General features: G+C 44.3%; 1 protein-coding gene across 2 annotated transcripts in view; it reads left to right on the top strand.

The window, feature by feature from the left end:
• The window catches only part of LOC128324209 (cysteine-rich protein 2), a 52,523-nt gene extending 38,446 nt beyond the window's left edge, over positions 1-14,077 (top strand). The window contains exons 3-8 of one of the 2 annotated variants that reach the window (XM_053248470.1): positions 1,059-1,116; positions 3,299-3,436; positions 3,951-4,019; positions 7,082-7,176; positions 10,042-10,099; positions 12,925-14,077. In XM_053248470.1, the coding sequence (XP_053104445.1) occupies positions 1,059-1,116; positions 3,299-3,436; positions 3,951-4,019; positions 7,082-7,176; positions 10,042-10,099; positions 12,925-12,992 (486 nt within the window). In that variant the 3' untranslated portion in view covers positions 12,993-14,077. The remainder of the gene's footprint in view (positions 1-1,058; positions 1,117-3,298; positions 3,437-3,950; positions 4,020-7,081; positions 7,177-10,041; positions 10,100-12,924) is intronic. The other variant, XM_053248471.1, reaches the window with a different exon arrangement.
• Positions 14,078-18,714: the final 4,637 nt, after the last annotated feature.

Here is an 18,714-nt window from a genome sequence, read left to right as displayed (position 1 = left end):
CTGCTAGTCACTGTTACTTGCTCCAGAAAAAAGCTGCCTTGTTGCCAATGTCAGAGTCCTGTACAATAAAATTTGTACTATCTCAGTGATCATTTTGTACCAATTTTATTGTGACATACAGATATATTTTTATTCAGATGTATTATATCTAATGTAGTTGGACAGTTTTCAACCTATTATTATTACTTCTTGTTTACACAGTCAGACAGGTGTTATTGACTGGTTTGTTTTATCCAGACATCAAGTCCTTCCCAAGGAGCTGGGATGCCAAAATTTTGTTATCAATATTGTTTTTGTTATAGGTATCGCCACAAAATGTAGGCTGTTCCCAGTAAAGTTGTTTTTTGTAGTTGGCTGATGGTGATTTCTGTGGCCCCTGTGCTGTTGAGGTGTTCTTCAAGATGTTCTGGAATTGCACCTAGGGTGCCAATTATTACTGGGATTATTTCTGTCATCTTCTGCCACAGCCTTTCAATTTTGATTTGTAGATCTTCATATTTTGTTGTTTGTTCTGTTTTCCCCCCTTCTGCTATCCCCTGGTATTGCTATGTCGATTATTTTGACTTGTTTTTCTTTCTTCTCGACTACAGTTATATCTGGTGTATTGTGTGGCAGATGTTTGTCTGTTTGTAGTCGAAAGTCCCATAATATTTTTGCATCTTCATTTTCTACAACTTTTTCAATTTTGTGCTCCCACCAATTTTTGACTGCAGGTAGCTTGTATTTTTTTGCAGATATTCCAGTGTATCATTGCTGCTACCTTGTCATGCCTTTGTTTGTAGTCAGCCTGTGCGATCTTTTTACAACAGCTGATTAGGTGGTCCACTGTTTCATCTGCTTCTCTACAGAGGCGGCACTTGCTATTTGTTGTTGATTTTTCACTGTGATGGCATGACATACTGTGGTTTTCCAATTCTCTCCTGCTCATTAGTGAGCATAAAGTGGTTAGTGTCATCTTTTCATACGTTGGTGACAATCAGACTCTGACATGCAGCTGTTTGAAGCTATCTTTTCCTAATTTTGGCTAGATCAACACACTTGTCATTTCTCTTTTTCAGCATGACGGGAAGCCCTACTGTCATAAACCCTGCTACGCAACATTGTTTGGGCCAAAAGGTACATTTCCTTTCCAGGCTATTGAATGGTTTCAGCTTCATATACTGCTGAATTGCTGACACTCTCTGTCACAGTTTCATTCTGACCTTAAGTTCTCCCCAAAGCCAGCCAGAGACTTCCAGTTCTGAACTGATGTACTCCTTGCCTGCAGGTACCTCTGGTGTGGCTCGTCCTGCGAGTGAGCCACATCAAGCAGAATGAAACATTGCATGCAAGCATGTGCAAGGAAAACCATTGTGGGAGGGTATGAGTTGGAGCAGAGAAGTGGCATGTGTGTGATGTTTAATCCCACCCACTACCTTTTCTGCTGCAACCACCTTCTCTCCCCTGCCAAGGTTTGCAAATGCATGCTTACCCTCCCATGCATGTTTTTCATGTAATGTTTAATTTTGTCCCATGCAAAGGTGGACCAGATGACATTACAGTTGGTTCAACTGCATTGTCTCAGACAGCACCCATACACACTACACTGCCTGTGGCTTACAGCTAGAGTTTCACTTCTAGATCTGCAATCAGCAAACTGGTATGGCAGTAGCCAAATTAACTGTATAGTAGCACTGGAATATAGTTGCACTTGGCAATTGTGGAAGCCATTTTCCCCATTCATTGCAACAGGAGAAAGTGTCTAGTTAACCCTAGATGGGGAGGGGACAAGTTGGTGAGCTTGTTTGCATTGATTTGGCATATAATAGAATGATGAAGTTGGGTGTGCACTGTAGGCCATCTACACTGCTCAGTGCAAGAAATTCCTCAATAGTTAGTGTCCCCGACAGATGCTCCAACTATTCAGCCTGTGCTTGTGTTTGGGGTCTACTTCTGTAGCAGAGTATTTCAGGAGCTAACTCACTCCCATTACAGCAGAAGTTAACAGTCTCAGGGGCAACAGCTTGTAAATAAGCATGGAGATTTATGTAAGGTTAAACTAATCTACTTTATTCAGAAGTACATGATGATAGAAAATACCTATATCTAGTAGCTGGCTACATGTTGGTCAGAGAGAGATCTATAGAAGCATGGTGCTCAGAGAGAGCAAGAGAGCTAGAAGCATTCTGGGAAGAAGGAAGTCATCACTCTCAGGAAGTTCCTGAGTACATTCTATCCATAGAGGGGTCATAGAGGCAGAAATAAACAGGAAAGAGAAGGAGACTCTATTTATCCCTACTCCCAATTCCTCTAGTGGTCATTAGCGTTACTGGTGCAAAAGGTCTATGCCACCTAGAGCTGGATCTCCAACAGCTTGGAGACCTCCAATGAGGGAGAGCCCACCACTCTCCTAGGTAATTGGTTTCATTGTAACACAGAACCTTCTCTTCAGGCTAAACATACAGAGTCGTTCAACCTTGTTCTACATCCTCCTCAGCAGCTCCCGAGAGAGCCCGTGGAATGGAGGAGGTATTATGGCCATGCTCCTAAGATGATTCATCTAGTATCTAATTTTGTACAATTTAAAGAGGAGCTACTACCTAAAGAAAGGATCAAAGCACTCCTGACACTCCCCTTTCTCCATATTTATTGGACAGAATGCTGTGACACAGAGGTCTACAAAGCAACAGTAGAAGATTATCATAAAGTGGCAGAATGTTCTGAAAGTTCACAGCTCTATAGAGTGGTTAATTGTGGTGGTAGAGTGTGATGCCATGGGGAAAATAAAATGAAATAAAACAAATATGTATGTATGTATGTATGTGTATATTTATTTATTTAAAAAAATTATACCGCCCTTCCAAAAGGCTCAGAGAAAAGAAAATATTCTTTTTCTACCACAAGTATGACTTGTCCCCTTAGCTAAGCAGGGTCTGCCCTGGTTACATATGAATGGGAGACTACTGTAAGCATGAGCACTGTAAAATATTCCCCTTAAGTGATGGAGCTGCTCTAGGAAGAGTATCTAAGTTCCAGGTTCCCTCCCTGGCATCTCCAAAATAGGCCTGAGAGAGATTCCTGCCTGCAACTTTGGAGAAGCCACTGTCACTCTGTGTAGACAATACTGAGCTAGATGGACCAATGGTCTGACTCAGTATATGGCAGCTTCCTATGTTCCTTAGTGTTTGAGCCCACAATTCGGTGTGGCTTCTCCAAAATGTTTAGATCACTTTTGTGCTCTCAGTCTTTGCATCTGCTGAGAATGGAATTGCCCATGAGAACTTTTGATTGCAAGCTCCTCTGACTTTGCCTTTTACAGGTGTGAATATTGGAGGGGCAGGATCCTATATCTATGATAAGCCCCAAACTGAAGGGCAGTTGACACCAGGACCTATTGAGCACATATCCAAAGTAGAGGAAAAGAAAGTGAGTGTTGTACCCAAGGGACCCAGCAAAGGTAAGCACAGGGGCAAAGACATGGTGGAAGCCAAGGTGATAGTCAAGAAATAGTAGTAAAATGACTAGTAAAACCAGAATAAATGATGTATTTTATATCCATCTGCAACATCTGTTGGTCATTCTCTTCTTGTCACCTGCCCTGGAACTCTGCTAACCCGGCATTCTTAACTGCCACTTTCTGAGCTCTATGTGCTTGCACAGCCTTAGAAAAGAAACATCAAAACCCATCTGTTGCTGAAGAAGGCATAAGCTGAAACATTCAACTAAAGTTTGTTTTCCTCTAATTATATCTCTGCGGTGTGTGCGTGTGTGTATTCTTTAAAGACAGAAGAAGTTGTCCAGAAGTCCTCTTATAACAGTTGTAAACTTCAGCTTTTCTTGGTGCAGGATTTTTACTGGTTTTAGACCAGGGTATGTGCCAAGTGAAGTCTTAAGCTAAGAAACTCCAAATTCAACACTTGGAGGAGATAATTAAAGTATTATAAATTTTATTTATTGCAGTCTTGTTTCAGCTTCCAGTATCACCACTTTCACTGGAGAGCCCAATGCCTGCCCACGCTGCTCTAAGAAGGTCTATTTTGGTGAGTATTTTCCTGGCCTGTGTCTGGCTTATCTTTACCTCATAGGTACAGTGAGAGTTCTAGCCCTTGCCAAAACTGCAAGACCCACAGCCAGAAATGGTTGCAGTTTAGGATTATTTTTAAAAATGGAGACATAATATCATGGTTTTACAGTGGGGTGGCAGATAGAAGAGTGTGTGTAAAATAAACATGGATGCATTCAGAGTAACATGGGTTTTGTGATTATCCTAGTCATTTGAGATGGCAGCCTCTAGAGAACACAAGCCACCCTCTAGGGTCATGCTAAATCAGTTATCCAGTGGAGTGGGTACCATGTGGTCTGTTGCCTTTTGAAAGCTTCTGGTAGATAACCTTTGAACCTGATGACAATCTAAAGCCTATGGATTGGTAATTAAGTACCTCTTTCTCTAGCAGCTAAGGCCGGATGGGCATGTACTAACTTAACGGATCCAGGGCTTCATCCTCCAACCATTGCAGGAATTGGAATTTCACTTCTTCTTTATGTGGACGATGCAGCAATCATGGCTAGATCCCCTGTTGGGCTTAGGAGAGCTCTTAGGCAGTTGGGTTGCTATTGCAGGGATAATCATTTAATTATTAACTATCAGGTCATGGTTTTTGCTAGAAAGCCTAGAGAGTTGCATTGGTCCATTGAGGTTCATCGACCCGAGCAGGTCAACATCTACAAGTATCTTGGTGTGAGTCTTCATGCCAGAGGGTCTTGGAAGCCCCACATGGACCATGTAGCTCAATTGGCACAAAGGAGTTCTGCTGCCATTTTGAGATTTTTTTCGTACCAAGGGAGGTGAGGTTATACCAGCTGCATTAAGGTTCTTTGCGGCCAAATCTAGGAACCAACTTCTTTATGGTGCCCAACTTGGCCCGTACCGTTCTTATAGGACATTGGAAGTTGTGCAATCTAAATTCATCAAGGCAGTTCTTAGAGCCCCTAGATGTTCTTCTAACTTGGCGCTGAGACTCGAATTGGGGATTCAGAGAATTGAAGCCAGGGCATGGATCTTAATCTTAATTTATTGGCTTAAGATCAATTTTTCCCCTCAAGGCTGGACCTCTTTGGTCCTGGCTGATGGATTTCAGTTATCTTGGATGCAAGCTGTACAGAATAAAATTTTAGCCCTAGGTCTCTCTCAAGATTACCTTTTTCTGTTAAATTATAACCAGGCTGTACAGGTGTTAAAAGAAAGATTTCTGGACATAGAATATCAGAATGACCTTAGTCTTATTTCTGACTATATCAGGAGGAGATTTGATTTTCCTTTTGGAGGTTCGTCTTCTTATTTACAAACTTTAATCTACCCCTGCCATCAAAGGGCTTCTTTCAGGGTGAGACATGATGTACTGCCCTCTGCAGTGCTTTCTGGGAGATTTTTGAAGGTCCCAAGGAATGACAGACTTTGTCCTTGTGGTCTAGGGGATGTTGAAAATGTACAACATGTTCTGTTGCATTGCTTATTCTATAAGGACATACGACAGACTTTATTAACTCCAATTGTATTATCTTTACCTGGTAGAGATGTGCACGGTCCAGACCAGTCCGGACCGGCACCGAAGGGGGGCCCTTTCTTTTAAGGCGGGAGGGCTTTCTTACCCCTCCCGCCTCTTTACCCCCTCCAGCGCCCGTATTTAACTGAATAACGGGGCGCTGGAAACCAGCCGCCCCCGCCGCCGCTCCCCCCCGAACAGATTTACATGCAAAGGTACCCATACCCCTGCCGCCGCCGTCGCCCGCCCGCCAGCCAGCCAGCCCTCCCTCCCTCCCAGCTGCCCGCCCGCCCGCCCGAGTCCTTACCCAATGCTTTAGGAGAAAACGAGAGGAGCTACCGAACAGAGCTCCTCTCGTTAGGAAGGCCTCCAGCAGACTGAAGGCGCTTTGCGTGTGCGCGCATGCGCGCGCCGCAAAGGACACCGATCGCCGGAGGCCCGGTCTACCCGCCGGGAAAAGGCCGGGTAGACCAGGCCTCCGGCGAGGCCCGGTCTACCAGGGTAGCCACCTTATACCGGTCTACCCGGTCTGCCCGGTCTACCCGGCGGGTAGACCGGGCCTCCGGCGATCGGCGTCCTTTGCGGCGCGCGCATGTGCGCGCGCGCAAAGCACCTTCAGTCTGCTGGAGGCCTTCCTAACGAGAGGAGCTCTGTTTGGTAGCTCCTCTCGTTTTCTCCTAAAGCATTGGGTAAGGACTCGGGCGGGCGGGCGGGCAGCTGGGAGGGAGGGAGGGAGGGCTGGCTGGCTGGCGGGCGGGCGGGTGGGCGGCGGCAGGGGTATGGGTACCTTTGCATGTAAATCTGCTCGGGGGGGGTGGCGGGGGCGGCTGGTTTCCAGCGCCCCGTTATTCAGTTAAATACGGGCGCTGGAGGGGGCGAAGAGGCAGGAGGGGTAAGAAAGCCCTCCCGCCCTTAAAGTTATACCCCCCACCCGGACCTGAACCAGCAAGGGCCGAACTGGTCCGGCAGTTCGGCCATTCCTTAGAATGGCCGCCGGACCGGTTCGGACTCACCCCTATTACCTGGTCATTCAGAAGAATTTTATGTTGCTTTTTTGCTTGCAGATAAAATTCCTTCCATTACGTATAAGGTGGCTAAGTTTTGCTCTATTGCTATTAGAACTCGACAGCAACTAACTTCCTGTCCTGTCTTCTAGATTCTTGGCTTGGTTAGGATGTTGGATAACAGCTATCTTTATATGCAAATGGGATTTGTTATTTTATGTATTCTGTTTTATCCGTACTTTTCTGTAAAGTTTTAAATTGCATTGCTGATCTTGGATTGCTGATAGTAATATACTAAACTAAACTTCTTAAAAGCCAAGATCAAAGCTGAGATTCTCAGAATACTAACGTGTGCCTTGTACATCTTATGCTTCTTCTGTGGAACCCTTCAGGCATTTACACTGCTTTTAGATGTGGTCTGTCTTGTCTTTCGGAGATTTTGTCTGATATTTCTCACAAAGAGTCGAGCAACATCAGTTCCAGTGAAGGAGGACTGGCTTAGAATTAATCATGGCCAAAAAGATTGTTGAGTTTGCAGTTTCTTGTCTGTTCTAGCTGAGAAGGTGACTTCCCTGGGCAAGGACTGGCACCGCCCCTGCCTACGGTGTGAGCGTTGTGGGAAAACTCTAACCCCTGGAGGCCATGCTGAGGTAAGTTGTCATGGGCTTAGACTCCAAATCCATCTGCTTATTGCAGAAGTCTCTGGGACTTTGCTGATAGATCTTTTGTACATTTGGGGCTAAGAAGATACAATGTGCAGGTGTAGCAGGCTTTGGCCAGATTCTAACACACATGTTCAACATTGTAAATTGTGAATTTCTGCCATCATATTTGTGTGATAAGCATGTTCTTCATTGTGGATATGAATGATCCATTACTTGTTCCCTACTCTGAGGTAAACTTGATCTAAGTCACCAGAAAAGGTGAGGATGACTGAGGGTGGAGCAATTTGTCTTGTATTCAGATGCAGGTGCATGGGGTTTTTTGTTTCACATTAGCTGCCTGATCCATTCGTTCACAGTCAAATAAAACTCTTATACTGCCACACAAGCATTTTATTCTTATTCACTGAAGTTAGAGGTAACCAGAAAGCATGATGTATGACTAGCCCTATGCTTGATAATATAGTTTATAATTTATTATGCTAAAACAAGGGGAACTAATTTTTTTTAAAGTTTCATCAGGCTTGTAGCTATCACTGAGTGGGGTGGGAGACAAATGTCCCCTGGTCGCCTAGTCTGGGGTCTGCCTGAGGGCCTCCTTGCCCCATCCCCCAGGACACCCAGCGGCCAATGGATATACTACCTGTTGGCCTCTTTCAGCCAGCGTTTGCTTCACTCAAGTATTTCCAGGCATGATGCATCAGAAGCTCGTTGACGTATTGTGTCAAGATATGGCCAGCAATGAGACATGGATGTGCTCTTTTTCCAACTGGCAGAGCACTTCGTTTGCTGGATGGATGCTTCCTTTCTCTCCAACATGCTTCTGAACTTATCATGCTGAGGGGGGCATAGTTGGTATCAGGTACGGACGCAATAATACCCATCGCTTTTTCCCAGCCAGCCAGCACTCCACCAGCAGGGTGCTTTTATTTTCTTCCAGGAGCAGGAGGTGACTAAAATGGGTAGGGGGCTATCCTTCCTTAGAACTTGCCATAGGGCCACCACCAGCCTTCCTACTCCATGTTTTCAATACAATTTTAGAGAAACTATGTTCTCCAGGATGTGATAGATGCCATGCCCTTGTGGAAGTACATTAAGAACTGGTGCTTATTACACAAACATGAGGAAAATGAAACTCACTGAGCATATTTCTTTTTCGATTGTGAGCCCTTTGGAGACAGAAATCCATTTATTACTTTTCTCTATGTATATTTGCTCTTTGGGAACTTTTGTTGAAAAGTGGTATATACATTTTTTTTGTTGTAGTAGTAGAATCTAGTGGATTAGGTGGATGATAGAAGAATGGATTCAGTTCTGAAAGGGGGTGTTGCTGTCCTTCCAAAAAAAAGGCTAGCTCTAACCTTTCAGAGTTTGGAGCACAGGGTGGGGGTTCTTCTCCCTTAAATATTAAGTCATCTGTCCCTGCCTCCAGCATTATGTAACCTCCAGAATCCTTTCAAAGCCATTCAAATTTAAACATTTCTTCCTTTTTCAGGCCAGCTGTTTTTGTGTAAACTTAACATGCAAGCTCATGGCAAAATGCACATATATGCTCTTCAGATGCGCAAATATTTTATTCTGTGTTTTACTCTTCTTGCATTACATTTTCCCTAAAGAACTAGCCCTCACAGCTCAGTGACAGATTCAGCCTTGCCTGGTTCTTCTTTGACTGCTGATTTCCTTGCATTTGAAGTTGAGCTATGCTCAGTAACCAAAATTCTGATTACAGTCATCCTTCACCAACTGCAAGGGTTCTATTACGGCAAAACCTTGCAGTTGGTGAATGACACACAAATAACCCAGAATCCCTTTAATTCACCAATAGACAGGAGGAGGAGTGACCCCAAATCACTGCCAAACCCCTCAAAATCACTGTTGAACCACCACCCCAAATTACCAAAAAATCCCGCCAAACTGCAGATACTTGGGTTATGGTTGGCGAGACATGTCGCAATTTCCTAGTCGCAGATACTCAAAACCACAGTTGGCAAGGGATGACTATACTGCCTTTCTGCCATGGACACAAGTTTGGCTGTGGCCTGCCTTTGCCGCTTCTTTGAAAAACAAATGGCATTCTTCTGTGACCATTCTTCCAGGAACAGCTGTGCACCAGAGGAGTATGCAAAGAAGAATGAAGATGATTATTATTATTTATTTATTCAGTTTCTATACTGCCTTCCAAAAATGGCTCAGGGTGGTTTACACAAAGAAATAATAAATAAATAAGATGGATCCCTGTCCCCAAAGAGCTCACAAGATAAACACCAGCAACAGTCACTGGAGGTCCTGTGCTGGAGGTGGATAGGGCCAGTTACTCTCCCCCGCTAAATAAAGAGAATCACCATATTAAAAGGTGCCTCTTTGCCAAGTTAGCAGGGATGCCCTCTAGAGTCCTGGGAGAAGCTGGTATCCTTGGAGAAGTCTGGATTCCAAATTCTACTGTTCCACGCCCTTTCCTGCTGTTAATGATTCTGGCCTCTGGTGTCCAAGACTGTACTAAGCTGTGGTTCTGGGACTTAATTAAGCTATGCTAAGCTATGGTCATGGGACTTAATTAAGCTGCCCTAACACTCATATTGCATATGCATATTGTAATTTTCAAATGTTTCAGGGCCACAAGAGACCTTCTGTGCTGCTCCAGCACTGCTGCCTCCTAGTATCAGGTCCTCCTTCCCTTTTGGTTAACATCAGGTGGTTATTGAGGCATATGTTGATGAAAAAATGCTGACTGAAGGGCAGGATGCTGTGGGTGGGGCAATACATTTCACTCCCGGGCTGGCAATGCAAGTAAGCTTCCTAGAGGTGGAAGGACTAGCGCTGATGTGTTCTCTTCCTTTTTCCCCCCCGCTTCAGCATGATGGGCAGCCTTATTGCCATAAACCGTGCTATGGGATTCTCTTTGGACCAAAGGGTGAGTGTGAGATGAAGGAGGTGGGCTTTTCAGAAATAATTCTTAAGAGGGGATGGGAGAAGTTCCAGTGCATAGTGAAGTTGCTATGGAGGATTCAACTTCAGAGTGGGAGGCAAATTGCAAGGGGCCCTGTGTATTTTATTGATTGTCTAATGTCAGCCACATGAGAGTGAAGAAGAGAAGCCTGGCTGGCTTGACAACTCCCTTCTCACAGTAGTAACAGTGTTGGCAGCAGCAGTAACAGTAACATTGGAACTGGCAAAAAGCCAGCATTGGGTGGTGGCAATTGCCTCTGATCCCTCCCTGTTTGCTGGCAGCTGTGCCATTGGACTGACAGCCTGATTGAAGGGCTCCCAGGTGCTGGTGAATGTCTGTGTTTGTGCTTTCTTCTTTGCCTTCCCCTGCCTTTCACAGCTTGTGAAAAGCAGTAGTGATGCAGCTTCAGTTGTAGCTTTGGCTTGATTGGGGTGTCAGAGGAAGGGGTGGTCTCTCTCCATTCCACTCACCAAGGCTGCCTTCATAGGCTGCACAGCTTGGTCCTGAAAATTTGCTGGTTTTTATATTTTGAGATAGCATGGAACATCTACCTTCTCCTCACATAGCAGTAGTCCTGAACTGTTGCTGCAACCATTGGCTGGCTGTTCTTCTGTTGCAGCAATTGTAAGGAGCAGACTCTCTTTCCCACCCCAGTTGATCCCTTTCTATCATTTTTAGCCTACTTTTGGAAAGGAAGAAGACATGAGATCACTGTGTGTGTGCCCACGTGCCCCCCCCCTCTAAAAAGATTTGCATTTACAGTCTGATGCAAACCAAATTCACAACACATGGGATTCCTAAGTGATGGGGGTATTTTGTTGTTGCTGCTGCTGATGCACCATTTTGCTTCAAGATGGTGGCCACTCAAAGTACAGATCACACCACTTTGTAACCCATGTGCTGACAGCTGGGTACAAATCAAATTCACAGCACTTGGGAAGAGTCCAAGGTAAGAGTCAGTCACCATGTTAAAAGAAGTGGAAACTGGGCTCTGCTCATTCTACTTAGAACTGCTTTTTCTGATCTAGCAGAGGTGCACAACACAAATGCCCTCGTGGGCCAGAACCACCCATGACTTGATGTGCAAGGGCTGAGGTCAATTTTCAGTGCATTCATTATTACATTATAATATTAATGAAAGCATTTATTCGTACTTGTGGATTTTCTTCTTGACAATAATATATTACTGGACTATTTATTTTTATATGGAGGCAGGGGTGAACAAGGGAAGAACATATGTTTAATTCAGAAATACATACTTGGATTTAGTTGAGACTGGGGACATAGGGTCAAACAAGGTGTTACTTTAAGCGTGTTATTAGAATTAGCATGCTTGGTTTTTAAATTCACCAAATAAGAACTGGATTGGACCTGTGGCATGAGGGTTTAACCTTCTGCCCCAGCCATGGTCCAGATCAGAATCACCCCTCTCTCACACAGCAGATGTTTGCCATCGTGCTAATTGGAGCCTTTGGTTTTTCAAGGCAAATAACAATTATGGGGGCAGGGTGGGATGAGGAAATCCAGATCTGGATGAGAGGGTTTCATCTTTCTTCCCCTGTGTCCCCCACATACTACAATCCCAATCCATTGGAGAGCTTCTCTTTACTGAGAAGCATTTTTAATGTAACATCTGGTTTGACCCTCGGAGGAGAGCTGGTCTTGTAGTAGCAAACATGACTTGTCCACTAATGGGAGACTACATGTGAGCACTAAAAGATATGCTCCTTAGGGGATGGGGCCACTCTTGGAAGAACATCTGCATGCAGGTTCCCTCCCTGGCATCTCCGAGAGTAACATTCCTGCCTAAAATCTTGGAGAAACTGCGTCCTGTCTGTGTGGACAATTCTAAGCTAGATGGACCAATGGTCTGATTCAGTATATGGCAGCTTCCTTTGTTCCTAAGTTGTTTTGACACAAAGTAAGTTTTGAGGGGAGATGTAAGGAAAGCAAAGAATGGTGGTATCACAAAATTATTAGGCAGCATTCCAGGCATGACAGGCAACAGGGGAGGAAAGGTGGAGTCATTCACCTTTCAGTGAACATCTGAAAGGTCCACAGGAGACCTTCAGATGTTGCTCCTGGGCAGGGATATGTGACTGGCAAGAGAAGGATGCAGCAAGCCCATGGAAGACTTTGAAGGTAAGTATGAGGTGTTGATGAAAGATCTGGGACTGGACAGGAAGCCAGTATAGGTATTGTATGGTGATAGTGAGTTGGAAGAGAAGAAGTGAAAACAATGGAAGTAAACTTGAGGGGAAGTGGTAGAAGGAAAATTGATCAGGTGCTTTTTCAGGAATGGTTTCACTCTTGCTCTGCAAACTTGTTGCTGTTCCCCTTTTATTAATTAGGGGTCAGTACGTCATGGAGTACTCTGTGAAACGCAGGTGGTGAAAGATGCAAGATATTGTTAGTAACTGCCATTAATGTCAGCTTAGTTGCCTCTGGCAAGTTCTGCTAGAAGGAACTCCTGTGCTGTTTCAAGCTGAAATATGTCTGCTGGCTTTTTATAATTAATTTGAGGGGGAAATTTAAACTATAATTAAAACTTCAGGTGATCAGTTAATTAAAGCCTGCAGCCCTAACAGGTATTATATGTACCTGTGCAGATGTCTGTGGTACAGAGAATTCAAGTAGATCTATTTTGATTGTGTGAATTAAAATGAACTTTAAAAGGGGGAATGGGGGTTCTTCTTTCCTTCAGTCCACTGCCAAGCAGATGCTCATCTGCTTCTACTACCTTCATTTTTCCTTCACTGATGCTTTGGGGTTTTTCTGGTTTTTTGCAGGAGTGAATACTGGTGCAGTTGGAAGCTACATCTATGATAAAGACCCAGAGGCAAAGGACCAGCCTTGAAGGCTCTGTCTGTTCCTTCCATCTGCTTAGCCCACTTGCACTGCATTCTCTTGACTAACCTTGTGTGTTTAGACATAGTGAAGCCAGCTTCTAGCTCAGCCCTGTAGCAGCAGTTGGTGAGGTAGCTGTGTTCACTCTGATGGGCAGACCACTGCTATCTTTCCTCCTCCATTTTATAATAAGGCTATGCTATAAAAGTATACAGATCTGCCTCCCATAGGACTCCTCTCCATTTTACCCAGTCTTAGAAGGGCAAGTGGGTCAGGGACCAGGCAAACATCACAACCCACCTCCTTCCCTGGCGCACAAATCTGGCTGAGTCCCAGGGAACTTGTCCACAGCCAGCTTCACCTGTTTCAATTCAACCTGCCCTTGGCTTTGTACTATTAAACATGGCCTTGACAAGCTTAGCAAAAGGGGCAAGATGTTACGAACTTTTCTTTCCAGCAAGGCTGCAAAATCTAATGGTGCCTGCTGGCCTGGCATCCAGATCCCTACCTACCACACAGCAGGGGCTCAGTTTTCTCTCATATGGCACCACTGTTCTGTCAACAGCAGGCTCTTCCTGGTAACATGCAGGAGCCCCTGGCAGTTTTGAAATCAAGTCTGTATTGGTGGGTATTCTGAGCCTTGTGGATACTGTCACAGGGCAGGACTGTTAAGTTGGGAGAAGAGCTGAAGTGTGTCTGGGTACTTGGAGCCTTCAGATCCTTGTGTGTCAATGGCAGGATCTGTCTGTGTTGCTCCCTATAGCCTCCAAAAGGGCATTTTTGTCTTCTGTTATAAAGACCAAGCATCCTACATTATAAAGGGAAGTGGAGGGCAGTGTGGAAATCTGCTTACAAATAAGCTGGCTCTGGGTTTGTTTCTCTGAATGTTTGGAATTTGTTTGTAGTGAGACCGTAATGTGCTTTCTGCTGTGAAGAATGGCTTGCCCTTTCAGTGTTTCTGGCTGCCTGAGACGTTAGTCCAAGGATCAGTCCCAACCAGGAGTGGGAACAAAAGGAACCCCAATTAATCTATCTTGCAAAGCCTGCCCAATCTGCAGATCAGTTTCTTCTGTTAATAAAGGTATCTGACAAACACTTTGTGGAATGTAATTATTGAGGGGCGGGGGTTACTCTCATCTTGAGACTGTGCTTCAGTGACGCTCCTTTGTCCTTCAAGTTATGTACACAGATCTTCTGTCCTGTTTTTGATAGTGATTAATGTAGAACTAGCTCCTCTGCAACTGATAAGGATAGCAACATCTGTTCTCACAGTTGAAAACCTTGAAAAGCTGCTACACATAGACTTGTTTTCTAAAATATCCGGAAAAAAACATGTTCAAAGCATGCACATAATGCAAAAATTTTAGTGTTCCTTGTGCCCCTGTTAATCTGCTTGGAAGGAAGTATGAATATTTTTGGGTGAGACAATGGTGGAAGAGTTATCCACAGCCCTTGCTCTTTCTGTTTCAGGTTGCAGGAGCAGGGCTAGGTGGGTGTTAGGGGCAGAGTCTTCTCATTTTAAACGCACTATCTACTTCATTAATTCATCTGCTTCTGGTTGAAAATCTCCCACCACCACCACCACTTTATCCTGTTGATTTTGCCAGTTCAAATTGGAGTATGTGAGTGGTACTCCTTCTTTGAGAAGAGAGGGAAGAGGGGAAGGGGATCCTGCACTGGGAAGAGAATGCAGTCACTGCTACTTTAGGCTATTGGCAACTTAAGGGAAAGACGGTAGCTTCTCTTGAGAGGGAAGTTGCAAATTCACTGGAGCCTAGCACCAGTTGAACAGTGGCTAACGGGTGAATGAAACAAGTGGGTATGCATGAATGTGCTGTGGCCTTCTGGCAGCACAAGGGGAGGACAGGTTTACCCCCCAAAAAATCAGTAAACTGTAAGCAGGTAACCTTGTTTTCCCAGTTTCACAACAACTTTACATGAATGTCCCTGTTTTCAAAATGTATGCTATGAAAGATACTCTCTAGTCAGTGCTTAAGCTTTTTTCTCTCACACATCTGATCATCTCACACTGAAACAATATTTCACTGGAAGATTAAGCCAGTGAGCTTACTGGATGAGCATTGCACTGGTCACAAATTGTGCCTGTTTTGTTTTTTTAGTACATCAAAGTTGTTCCATTAATTGTCACATAACTATGAAAGACCATCTTGTTCCAGAAAATGAAGTTAGTTTAAATATGGAGATAAGTTTTATGAAGAGGGTCTATTCTTTATAAAGAATTGAATAGAAATTATGTTAACACCAGCTGCTGGAAGCTACACAGTTTAAATATTTGCTGATAATTCTAGCAAGCCATGGTACCTTTTCTTACTTGTACTATACAGCAAAATTAATTTTGAAGCTTTGCTATAAAACATACAGTGGAACTGGTGAATGGCCATTAGAGTGTGAACAGTATATGCACATGTGCACGCACACGCGCGCACACACAGCTTCAGACTGCCCTGCATCTTAACCATGTCATAAAACTACTCAGTACCTATAATTTGTATAGCATGCCCAAATTAAATTTGTTAGGCCCATAAAGGAGGCACAAAATGAAAGACAGATGCAAATGGACATACAGAAATATGGCTTGTATATGAATGTTAAATCTTGTGGAGGTACTACATTTTACAGACTAAATCGGCTTCTGGTTAGCATAAGTGTATAGAGTTGGAGCAGTCATCATGGGCAATAGTGCATTTCCAACCATGTGTTGCATTTTCTTTTGCATCATGTTACTAGGTAGGTGAGCACCAGGGCACAAGCATGATGTCGTTGGACCCAAGTACATCCTTGGAACACAGACCCCCTGTGACAGTGACTGTGTTAATTACTAACAGTAGCAAGTGTGTGGCCTTCCATACAGGACCTTTTGACAGTATATTTTCTCAAATGGTGAATAATACTCTTATTTTTGTCAGCATGTTTTGGCTTTCATCTCCCTTCAGAAAACAGCTGATATGGAAACCACTACAATGCTTGGGTGATAACGCTTTGAACTAATCAGTCTGTTTGCATTTTTTCTCTACTGGAAGTTTTAGATTTGAGAATAAATTCAGGAAAATTATAGCCAATATAATGTATTGGCATTGACCTTGCTTGCTTTCCCATTTCTTCAAAAGGAGACAATTGTTGGCTAGAATCTGTCATGTGCTTAGGTTGCAGGCATCGGTCTTTGAAAAACCATTGATTAGCTAATATAGGCTATTCTGTCCATTTTTTTGATGGGGGGGTTTCTGTATATATAATATTTTTAAATAATTAGATTGATGCTGCATAATAAATCGGGCAAAGTTTCTTGATCATTAGTTGCCATAGACACAATTTCTAGTGAAATCATTTTTCATTTTGTCTTTTTCAGCTACGAATTCCCTACTTGGTGTATTGCCTGAGCCAGCCCTCAAATGCTTTACCTGCTTTGAAAAGCTGGTTGGAGTCCCTTATCTCCTCTTCCTAATGTTTCTAGCTGCCTGGTTTATTTATAGGCATAATGTGTGTGAAGAAATGTCCTCCCAGGCACTGTTCCCTAACCCTGTTATCAGTTCTTTCCTGTACACTCTAGATCAGGCCCAAGTCAACTGGAACTATAAATGGCACCAGCATCAATGATGGCTACCACTGTCTCTAGGATCAATGGCCCTGATTATATTCAAAGATTAGAACTTACAGTTTTCACTCATGCTCAAAAAATTGTGGAATATGAAAGCAGAGGTGATCAGCCTCTGCACCACGTAAGCAGTAAAGACTTCAGGACTGTTCTCACAACCCTAGACAGGATCAGAGGAGCACCCAGCCAGGGTAGGAGAACTGTACATGCTCCCGACTGGTGGTTGTGTGTATGTAAAGATCAAGGTCGGAGGAGGAGTGTGTGAACATGTGGGAGCTGGGTAGGAGAACCTTTCATCCACAATAAAATGCTGGGGACACAATGTGAGTTGGCTACATCTATCATATGCAGTTCCCATACTATCACTCTTCCCTTGATCTTTGCATACCCCAGCCATGGCTCTTCTACCCTGGCTGGGCACTCCTCTGATTCTGTTTGGGCCCTCTTGTATATTATGCCAGCTTGGCTTTGCCTTGATCTTGTGTTCAGGTAGGAATTCAACTGCTGTGGCTTCCCCCAATCACTTCCTAGAGATGCCCTTGATGAATACCTGCCTGATGCATCTCTAAGGCACAGTGCTTCTCCAAAATGTCATGTGCTCTTTCTCCTTTTTCTCTATTTTCAGAACAGTGATCTTTGCTATTTTACAAGTGGGGACCACTTCACAAAAAAACTTCCGGTGTGAGCCAGGCCATACTCCTGCACCACTGCCATTATCCTTACCTTCTACCAACTGGCCGTGTGTATGCTTGCTCAGAGCTGTCTACTCCTTAGTGATGTGGTTTCACTTTTGCAACCCTACCAACCAACTCCTTGTGGGTTGTTACCTGTGTGACTATTCTGTAATGAGTGTGAGTGACACTAGATGTCTTCAAGGTCCATTCCAACTCTGTTATTCTATGTGGATGGTATTGGTTGCCAGGTGGGTACTTGTGACATGTAATGATAGCTTCAGTTGCATGGTAAAAGTAAAGTGCCGTTGAGTCGGTGTCGACTCCTGGTGACCATAAAGCCTTGTGGTTGTCTTTGGTAGAATACAGGAAGGGTTTGCCATTGCCATCTCCCGTGCAGTATGAGATAATGCCTTTCAGCATCTTCCTATATTGCTGTTGCCTGAGATAAGTGTTTCCTATGGTCTGGGAAACATACCAGCAGGGATTCAAACCGGCAACATGGACTCCATGTTCATTTTAATAATTTGTCTCTGGGCATGGCCACAACCTCGGCAGAGATACTTTAGTTCAGGAGATGAGAGCCTCCCAAGCCATTCACTCTGATGACTCACAAGAAAATGATCAGACACTTCCATTCCCATACAAACAGTTTTTAAGGAACTCACCACAAATCAAGAATAAGATGTAACAGAGACAATGTAATTGCTTATTTAACCGGCTGAAGGTGACTGGCTCTCAAAAGAGCACAAAGGCTAGCTCCAAAGAACTGGGGACCCTTTTTCCATCCACCTACATGTTCTTATACCCTTATCCCACTATGCCATAGCTTGTCCATCACTTGTTGACAAGTATCCTGATTGATTCATACCCTAGTTCCCTAATTTTGTGTACCCCTAATTAGTTACTCCCTCCTAATCACATGCCTGATACGTGTTCTTTCCTTTATGTCAGGTATATGACACCTGTGGTTTCCTGTCTTTCTGTGTCCATGTGGAAATCCCCCCTCATCCCTTCTGTTGTAAGCCCTAATACTTCCTGAGCAATCTATACCTGTCAATCAGTATTGCCATAACAGCCCTGATGGATCAGGCCTAAGGCCTATCTAGCCCAATGTCCTGTTTCCCACAGTGGTCTACCACATGTCTCTGAAAAGCCCACAGGCAGGAGGTGAGGGCATGCCTTCTCTTCTGCTGTTGCTCCCAACATCTGAAACCAACAGCATTTTTGTTAATGGAATCCTATATAATAAAATGGTTGGTGTCTGCGTCCGTGTCTCTGACGGGTGTTCTAGGCATGCGTGGTGTGCGTGCGCAGAACACCCGAGAGAGACTCGGATGCAGATGCCGGCCGCCATGTTGGTCGGGCGGCACCGCAGCCCAGACAACAGCAGAGAGGGGCCCAGCCGCGGAGGCCGGCGGCGAGGGGCCCGGCCCGGCCGCGGAGGC

The sequence above is a fragment of the Hemicordylus capensis genome, chromosome 4 (assembly GCF_027244095.1).
Source record: "Hemicordylus capensis ecotype Gifberg chromosome 4, rHemCap1.1.pri, whole genome shotgun sequence".
Lineage (NCBI taxonomy): Eukaryota > Metazoa > Chordata > Lepidosauria > Squamata > Cordylidae > Hemicordylus > Hemicordylus capensis.
This window is presented reverse-complemented; position numbering and strand designations above follow the sequence as displayed.